This window comes from Dipodomys ordii, unplaced genomic scaffold, assembly GCF_000151885.1.
Source record: "Dipodomys ordii isolate 6190 unplaced genomic scaffold, Dord_2.0 Scaffold85, whole genome shotgun sequence".
NCBI lineage: Eukaryota > Metazoa > Chordata > Mammalia > Rodentia > Heteromyidae > Dipodomys > Dipodomys ordii.
Genome location: NW_012267301.1, coordinates 6,759,984 through 6,770,019, shown reverse-complemented (window position 1 = coordinate 6,770,019; position 10,036 = coordinate 6,759,984). Strand labels below are relative to the sequence as shown.

The window sequence follows — 10,036 nt, the reverse complement described above, 5'->3', positions numbered from 1 at the left end:
TACTAAGGAAGCTGAAATCTGATGATCTTGGCTCAAAGCCAGCCCAAATAGACAAATCCAAGAGACTTACTCCAAGTAACACCAATAAAATACCGGAAGTGTAGATGTGGCTCAAGTATAGATGTGGCACCAGCCTTGAGTAGGGGAAAAAAAAAAAAGGCAAGCAACAGCTCAAGACCCTGAGTTCAAGCCTTAGTACAGGAAGAAAAAAAAGACTAAAACAGCTGGGCATAGTGGCCTAAACCTGTACTTGTAGAAGTCAGAAGGCAAAGGCAGGAGGCTCTCAAATTTGAGGCCAGAATGGGCTACATAGTGAGACCTTATCTCTAAAAGAAAAAGGAACAAGATGGCAGATTTTCTCTTACATATTATTTTACCATAAAGGCATATTTATAAACAATAAAATCATTAACTCTAATATAAGCTGGTGATAATGCTTTATATATAATGAAAGTACATTTTTTTTGGTGGGAGGAGGTCATGGGGCTTGAACTCTGGGCCTGGGTACTGTCCCTGAGCTCTTCAGCTCAAGGTGACCACTCTACCACTTGAGCCACAGCTCCACTTCCAATTTTCTGGTAGTTTATTAGAGATAAGAGTCTCACAGACTTTCCTGACCAGGCTGGCTTTGAATCATGATCCTCAGATCTCAGCCTCCTGAGTAGCTAGGATTACAGGCATGAGCCCCCAGCACCTAGCAAGTACTTTTTTCCTGTATGAATTTACATGGATAATCTCCCTGAGTCTTCCTTAATCAGTATAGCTGAAGATAAACTCACCAACCTCTGCACTAGACATTTCACCTGTACCTTTCTCACTGGGTCCAGGAGTTCCTACTTAGATTGTAGCTAAGTGCTTCATTAGCTTAGTTCTCCACCACTTCACTCAGTGCAGCTCCTGGTCACCACTGAAGATAAACTCACCAACCTCTGCACTAGACATTTCACCTGTACCTTTCTCACTGGGTCCAGGAGTTCCTACTTAGATTGTAGCTAAGTGCTTCATTAGCTTAGTTCTCCACCACTTCACTCAGTGCAGCTCCTGGTCACCACCACTTTGTGGAATCCCTAGGGCCCAGGGCTTACACTGGTGTTTCTCTACATACAGGCATCTCCATATATACTATACATGGTGGTCTCACACTGGATGGCCACAGAAGGGAAATGAATAATTGTAGAATGCAAAATATATGGCAGAATTAATTCTTGACTTTTTAGTGAAATAATCCAAAAACTAATTCAATGTCTAAAGATTTATAAATTTTACAAAATTTTCAAACTGATGGAAAAAGAACCAATCTATTAACTAGGTGCTGGTGGCTCACGCTTGTAATCCTAGCTACTCAGGAGGCTGAGATCTGAGGATCACAGTTCAAAAGCCAGCCAAGCAGGAAAGTCCCTGAGACTCTTATCTCCAATAAACACCAGAAAACCAGAAGTGGCTCTGTGGCTCAAGTGGTAGAGCACTTACTAGCCTTGAGCTGAACAGTTGAGGGACAGCGCCCAGGCCCAGAGTTCAAACAGACCAAAAAAAAAAAAAAAAAGAACCAATCTATTGTTTTCTTTTTGATAAGCCAGATAGGTTTGAAACTCATTATACAGTCCAGTTTGGTATCAACCTTCCAAATGTTTAAATTATTATGTATCACCACACAGGGCCCAATCACCTTTGATTAATATTAAAATGAAAAGGGCTAGGGGTATAACTTAGCAGAGTACTTGTCTAACATTGTAAAACCTTGGGTTTGATCCCCAGCATGGTAAAGAAATGAAAAAATAAGCAAATGAAAAAAAGAGAAAAATTATACAAAGCAGCATTTTAAGATGAACTTGTCTTCATAACTCAGAAGAAAAATAATACAGAGACACACTCCCTTCACATTCTGCTCTGCCTAGGACCACCTAACTTGGTGATTAAAAAATAAAGAAGCCATGAGTTAGTACATAAAATCTAATCAGATGAATGGATCAGTGGAATTCTATGCCTCCATCAGAAAGAATGACATCACCCCATTTGTTAGAAAATAGAAAGACTTGGAAAAAATTATATTAAGTAAGCTAGACTCAAAGAAACATAGGTCCCATGCTTTTATCTGCAATAACGAGTTAATGTCTAGGACAAGCAGAAGAGGTCAAAAGCTATGTACATATGACCAAATGTACAAAGGAGGGGGAACAATGCTCAATAGGAAATGTATTCATTACCTTGCTCATATAACTTTAACCCCTCTATACAGTATCTTTACAATAAAAAATATATATTTAAAAATATTTAAATCTAATCACAGAAGATATAGACTGAATTTTAATTAGAAATTTAGATGATTTACTAGATTAAAATGAAGGCACATTGTTTAGAAGAATATGCACTTTGGAGTCAAAACTAAGTCTGAATTATAGCTCCAAGGTTTACTAGTTGGGCAAATTCTGCCAAGTTAACTTAGCTTTTCTGAGCCTCCACTGAGCCTCCCTAATGATGTATGAACAGGGAAACAATAGGGTTTTACATTAGAGGGCTGCCTTTTTACATTGTAACGTTGTTACATTAAAAATCAGAAAATAGCCATACTTGAAAATTTTTTCTTTCTGTCCAGGAACAGAATTAGATGGACTGGTTAGTTTAGAATATTAAAGGCATGTTCTCGAATAATGAATAGACAGCAGCTATTTGTTACAATAGTAAGCAAAACAAGGTCTTGAATAAATAGCTAAGCCAGTATCCTTATTTACTAAAAGAGAAATGAGCTTAGAGATTAAGTGACAAAGTCACCAAGGTAAATAATCTGAGTTTCTTGATTCAGGGACCAATAATCTTTCCACAGTGCTTTGTGGTATCTCTAAACAATCAGTTACTTTTCTTTCTCCACTCTGCTTAGAACTCATCAAATTCACAAACTACTATCAAACATGAGTGTTCAGGAAAACCACTTACCTTTGATTCCTCGGTCTATTTTCATTAAACGCCTTATTATGGAATCACAATTATCTCCTTGCCTGACTTCAATCTTGGTTGAGAAGTGGCCATTAGATGGCTGGGGATTTACTAGGGAAATTGGCACACCAGGCTACAAAAATAAAACATAAATGATTGTAATAGAAATCAAACTTAAATATTGCCAAGTATTTTCAGTATCCAGTGAAAGCAAGATCTAATTCTGGTATTCTAAAACATGACCAAGACATACTCAAATATGAAGAAAAAAAAGCTACATAAGTTCATGCTTATTACCAATGCCTCAGTAAAAATGACTATAGCTCCGTTTACCAATACTGATGATAGGAACAATCGTTACATTTTCTCTTCCACAACTACCATCAATTGTGGATTTCTATGATCTATCAAGCACTGCACAAAGCACTTTGCAGACATCAGTCCCATAGCCTGAAAGGCAGTGCTTTGAAAAGAGAAGCTGAGAACCTAAAAGATGAAGAAATTAGCCTATGGTCACACAAGTATAAGTAGTAGGTCAAAGATTAAATGCAGTTGTATGCTATGCTACCTCCCACATTATAGATACTATGCTGGACTAAACTCTGGTCATTAAATGGAAAAAAGTTGATTGAGTCTTATGAAAGACTTAAAGACATATCAGCTTAATGGAATCCTTGAAAGTGACTTGAAATAATACATTTATATATATAATAATATCACTTATATCTACTTCACATATATCTACTTCCTGGCCCAAATGACTTTAATATTGAAAGTTCCACACCTTTACGTACTTAGAATATTACACAATGGTAAATTCATGATTGTGATGAGGTATCCTTCAAAATAAGCATTTTAAGCCAGGCGCCAGTGGCTCACGCCTGTAATCCTAGCTACCCAGGAGGCTGAGATCTGAGGATCATGCTTCAAAGCCAGCCCAGGCAGGAAAGTCTGTGAGACTCTGATCTCCAATTAACCACCAGAAAACCAGAAGTGGTGCTACGGCTCAAGTAGTAGAGCACTCTCGTTGAGCTGAAGAGCTCAAGGACAGCATCTAGGCCCAGAGTTCAAGCCCCACAACCAACAACAACAACAAAAGGCATTTCAAATAGAAGTAGGTTGGAGTTTTAAATTGATATGATAAAATTAACAATGTATTCAGTTTCTTATCAAGATCTTTTATTTCAGTGTGTGTGTGTGTGTGTGTGTGTGTGTGTGTGTGTGTGTGTGTGTCTGTGTGTGTCTGTGTGTCTGTGTGTCTGTGTGTGTGTGTCTGTGTGTGTCTGTGTGTTTACGTGTCCACATGCATGCTCACGTGCGCGCACCAGTACTGGGACTTGAACTCTGTTCCTTACACTCTTGCTTGGCTTTTTTACTCAAGGCTGGCACTTGAACCACAGCTCCACTTTTAGCCTTTACTGGGTAAGATAAAGAGTCTCTATGCCTTGTCTGCTGGGCCTGGCTTCAAACCTTGATCCTCAGATCTCAGCCTCCTGAGTACCCAGCTTATCTCAGTCAAGATTAGGAGGGCATTATACAGACTCATATTTTAGTTCACTGGACTTTGCCAACTCCAAATGAACTATGTGAGGCTAAACAGAATCTCTAAAACCCTTTTATTGTCACATGACAAAAAAAAAAGAAACTCCAGAATAATTTAGGATGATAAATTAATGAGGTTTACACCAAACAACAAAAGCCTTGATTAACAAACCAAAATGTACCCAAAGTTTGAAAGTTTTAGGGAAGGGAAAGTGAGTACTAGGGAATCAGGACTCACAACATTTCTGACTGTGGCCTGGAATAAACCATTCACTTAACTTCTCTGGATCTTCCTTGCATCTTTAAAACAATGGGTTCATAATAACCTCTAAGGTCTCTCCTAGCTCTAAAGTGCAGTGATTCAGTAATATTCCTTCAACTTACTTCTGTTCTAAAAACATTAAGGGGTTTCCCAGGACAACAGTCTTCCCTGATTTTATCTTCTGCTTCAGAGGCAAACTTGATTTCTATGTGTTCTAGCTAAATAGAGAGGAAAAAATAGAAGTCATTAGTATCATTTAATATGATTGAAATTAATCACTACTTCATTTCAACAGAAAAGTAGGTTCCCCACTTAACATCCAATTATCTATGCAACTTTATTATTTTTCCATATAAACATTAGATGAAATCTGCAATTGGTTATTTATTACTCAGAAGTGTCATGGTAGTGTTACTTGTATAGTCAAGTGTATCATTTTTTATAACAAAAGCTGGCATCTTCCACATGAAAGAAACAGTATCAGTATAAAAGGCTTCTTCTTAGAAGTTGACAAATTTGTCATTTTGAGAATGAAAGGCTTCCATTTAAATAAATGGAAAAGTTCAGGAACATACATATCCTTGGATATGAGATGGCTCTCAATATAAAGCTGTCCAAGTGAAAAGGCTAATGACAATTTTTACTTAAATGAATGCATATGAACATTCAGAGACATGTTTAAAATAGATGTCTACTAACATGCAAAATATTTTTCCTTCTGCCAAAGCTAAGAAAGCAGGTTTAGAATCTGTGTATAAAGTTTGACTGATAGTATTTTATGAACCAGAAATTATCATTAATCCACTTCTGTGAACCTGAAGTGTGATGGAAGAGGAGGGACAATTCATTGTGTTCCATGAGATTTTGAAAGCATTTCCTCATTATTTTAAAGATGATGTACATATTTTATTTTTGACATATAACTGATAAATGAAATAAGATGACAAACATTCTGATACTTTTGTAACTTTTATGCTTAGGCATTCTCTCTCCCCAAAAATATACTTTTTTTTTTTCTTTGCCAATCCTGGGGCTGGAGCTTGAACTCAAGGCTTGGGCACTGTCCCTGAGCTTCTTTTGCTCAAGGCCAGAACTCTACCACTTGAGCCACAGCGCCACTTCCAGTTTTTTCTATTTATGTGGTACTGAGGAATCAAACCCAGGGCTGCATGCATGCTTGGCAAGCACTCTACCACTAACCCACATTCCAAGCCCCAAAAATACTTTCAAATCAAAGTACTAAACATAGAACATGAAGTTTATAAAAACATTTATTATTTTTAAGAAAGAAATTGTATTATACAGTTTATTAATAATTAATTCCTGGCCTCTTACCTCAAGGGAATTAGTCAGGTAGACAATATTCTCTATTAGCACTGCCTGTTCATCAAATTCCAATTGCAAATCCAAAACATGAGGCCCCATCTTCTCCACATTTTCCTAATAGCCAAAATAATTTTGAAAAACTAAATCAAAAACAGGATATGTTGAACACAATATATCTCCTCCAAAGCAATCATTCTTCTCTCAACTGATATAAATCTTTAAATTTTAATAGCTATAGGAAAGGCCTTAGACTTTGTAGGTTTCCCTTATCTATATTTTCTTGTTAATGAAATTACTAACTCAGAATAATTATTAAAAGATTTAAGACAGCAATGAAAAGACTGGAAGGCACAAGGTTTTCAGGTTTAGGAAACATATGGTTTTATCACTGTTTATTTAGACCAGCTTAATGTGCAAACTCAAGGTGTTTACTATGACAAGAAAGCCAAGAAATGTAGGAAAATATACTTTCAAGTAATCAAAATCATCTTTTAATAATTTTACAAAATACCAAATGAAAATTTCACAAATGTATCAAAGTTTAAACTTACACTATATATGTATTCAGATAATCTTGTGGCATACAAAAACCAATCTCTGAGTGATTTGTAATTATCTTGACTTAAATATAAAATATTTGCTGCTCAAAATGTGTACTTAAAAATCAAGTCATGAAGTTCAGAAAGAGCTGCCTGGAACATGTTACATAAAAGTGACCCAACATTGCCCCTGCTCTGCATGGCTTTAGATTACCATGTGCCATGGATTAATGCCTTCCATATGAAGGAGATTAATTACTGTAGGAATGTACTCCTGATAAAAGAGATTCAGTTCACTGCTCCCTATCTGGCCCAAAGGTGCTGCCTCAATTACTACTTTGCCATGGCGGACACACAAAAAAGACCTTCACAAGATGTTGATGCTCTTAGCCTTTCTGCCTCTAGTAAGATTCTATCTTTATGGTAATTACCCATTCTCCGGCTGGGGCTGTAGCTCAGCAGTAGAGCACTTGCCTAGCATGTCTAAGGCCCTGAGTTCAATCGCCAGCACCACAAAAAGGAAAAAAAAAAATTTAGTCTGTAGTATTCTGTTACAGCAGCAGAAAATAGAGTAAGATACTGTCTAGTGCCTCTTGTTCATAAAAAAGTACTAGAAAGTCATTTTCCTGTCCTCAGATTGATTTATCATTTTCAAAGTTTGCAAAAACACTTAATTTTTTCCTGGCACATCGACATCATTTTTTAAAATACAGAACCACTCTGTGTAATGCTGGTTCTACAAATTTAATCACTATCAAGAGAAGGCAACATTTCCACAACAAAGAACTATCTAGCCCAAAATATCAATAGAGCCATTGTTGAGAAATCTTTGTCAGACTGCTATAAACAAAGTTTATCCAGTTAAGCTAAACCTATACAAATGTAGGGATTTGGCTCCAGTAACAGAATCTAATAACAACAACTTAATATAAGCCAAAAGGATATGTTTCCTTCCCAAACTGAAAAGAAGGGAAAGTAGGAAATGAAGGGAATAATTTAGTGCAGCAATCCTAAACCAATTTTTCATCCATAATACATATTTTCACATACTCAGCAACTCACAGGTAAACTTAAAATCTGATAGCTCATTTTTCACAACCACTGATTGAAAAGTGCTACTTTAGCAGCTCTCTGGGGAAAGACTGTGCCCAAGCTTTTCTTTTTCCCTTACTGTCCTGTCTAATCATTACTCATGTGGTTACACCCGTACAAGGTCCACAGTTTGCTTACCTTAATCATGGCAACAAATGGCATAACTTTCTTCATGTATTTCTTTAACTCTGGTAGATTACTTAGTTCACTAGCAATGACTTTGTTATCAGGCAATTTTCCACTGTTGGCCTAAAAGTGAGGAAGAGGGAGAGAAATATTTTAAAGATATTTTAAAGATAATATTTTAAAGACATATTTATGATTTCTTTGTTGCTTTATATGTCCCTCCCCCATAGTATAAGCCCTGTTTTCACTGTATTTGAGGTTGGTATAATTTGAAGAGAGGAAGGGAAAAAACAAATTGTTTAAATAGGGATACAGGTGAATCCATTGAGATGTACAAGACATTATGTCGAAAAACGAACTTTACAATTTTGTGGGGGGGGGGGCGGGATGGGAAAGGATGAGAAGGGATGGGAAGGGGAAACAAAGGAGGAGGCAACAATGCTTGATAAGAAATGTACTCATTACCTTGCTCATGTAATTGTAACCCCTCTATACGGTATTTTCACAATAAAAAATTTAAAAAAGTAAAAAAATTATTTTAAAGATAATGTAGGACTGTAGATGTGCTTCTAGGAAGTCTGGCAGCCACAGAATGGCAGTCTCTATGAGTCTGATAAAAAGCAGCAGAGAAGAGGGTGGCACCAGCATCAGTGGGAAATGAAAACCAAATGAACAATGTAGATGGGAGACGTCCCCTCCTTCTAAATTCACCAGATACTTGCTTTTAGTATAAAGAACAAAAATGAGAGCAATGTATTAAATATTTACATCTTCTTTACAATAATAGTACCTCTAGGATCCTAACATTAGATCTTACCTGGTTTTAAAAAAAAAAAAAAAACCTGTTATACTCTTGTAAACACCTTGTCTTCAAAGTTCTCAAAACATTTCATTAGTTATATTAAAAAAGAAAACTACACAACTATTATGCAAGTTGTGTGTCTGTTTTAGAATGTTCTTCTTTATAAATTGCTACTTCAAATGTGAAAAAAAAATCCCTAGTTATGACATGTTCAAATAATACTGTTTCTATCTACTCAAAATAAGCACCTATGTATCATTAATAGGCATAAAATCCCAAATGCTAACTCAATTTAAATTCATTTCTGCAAACAACTATGGCATTTTCAGTAAATAAAGCAAGTAGCCTTTTCAGAGTTTTGAGTGACTTTTCATTTTCCTAGATGTAAGCACAGCATCAAAGCCAAGGGCTGGGAATGAAATAAAAATGAAAAGTTGTATGTAGTAGGATTTCAAATAATCTATTTACATTTCAATTCTAACCTTTACTAAAGTTCACAGAGAAAACTATTTCCTTTACTTGTCCATGTGTTCCTCTGAAACACAAATTAAAGAAAAGGAAAGGATGGGAAACATTCCTTTGCCACATATCATCCAATGTGACCATACTCAGCCTCAGAAGACTTCTGGATTACAAACTAACATTCTTTTAGCCCTTTTAGATAAAAACAAAGCTTGGGGGGGGGGGGGAGGTGGGGAGAGAAGGGATGGTAGGGGAAAAACAAAGAAGGAGGTAACAATGCTCAATAGTAACTGTAACCCTCTGGTACAGTATTTTTACAATAAAAAATATATACAAAAAGTAAAAAAAAAAAGCTTCAAAAAGAAGCAATAATGGCAAATGATGGATGATACTGTATTGAAACTGATATCTACTCAAAGAATGCAAAGTTAAAATATAACATAAAAGCAAAGAGGTAGAGTACTTCTTAATACCAAGAACAATTGCTTTGCCCTATATTTCACTCTTCAGCTGCTTCCTTGGAATTGCTGGTATGAATGTCATCAACCAAGGCAGAGTTCATTTCTCTACCTGCCTGTTACACACTACATCTCTGTGTCTGCAAGCATATTGTGAAGACTATCTTCAATTTCTATTATACACAAAAGTGATATTCTGCAGACAAACAGAATTTCAAAGAACATACAAAGTACTTGCTCTTCTCTTCCCATCATTTTACAAATGTACTTGTGGCTTTTCTGAACTTCTTAATTAACTATGAAAAGTACTACAGCAAAACTGATAAAAATCCTGAAAGTCAAAACTATGGCTTTTACTTTTGTGTTCTCCCTTTACATTTTGACCACATCCTTATTTGGTCTCACTTTTTTTTTGTCGGTCGTGGGGCTTGAACTCTGGGCTTGGGCGCTGTCCCTCAGCTCTTCAGCTCAAGGCCAGCGCTCTACCACTTGAGCT

The 10,036-nt window shown here is 36.3% G+C and overlaps 1 protein-coding gene across 1 annotated transcript in view; it reads right to left on the bottom strand.

The window, feature by feature from the left end:
- Positions 1-10,036, bottom strand: part of Lars (leucyl-tRNA synthetase) — a 71,465-nt gene that overhangs the window by 2,971 nt on the left and 58,458 nt on the right. Inside the window, exons 27-30 of the mRNA XM_013025498.1 lie at positions 7,831-7,941; positions 6,071-6,175; positions 4,858-4,953; positions 2,932-3,064 (exon numbers count right to left, since the gene is read on the bottom strand). Coding sequence (XP_012880952.1) covers positions 2,932-3,064; positions 4,858-4,953; positions 6,071-6,175; positions 7,831-7,941 — 445 coding nt within the window. The remainder of the gene's footprint in view (positions 1-2,931; positions 3,065-4,857; positions 4,954-6,070; positions 6,176-7,830; positions 7,942-10,036) is intronic.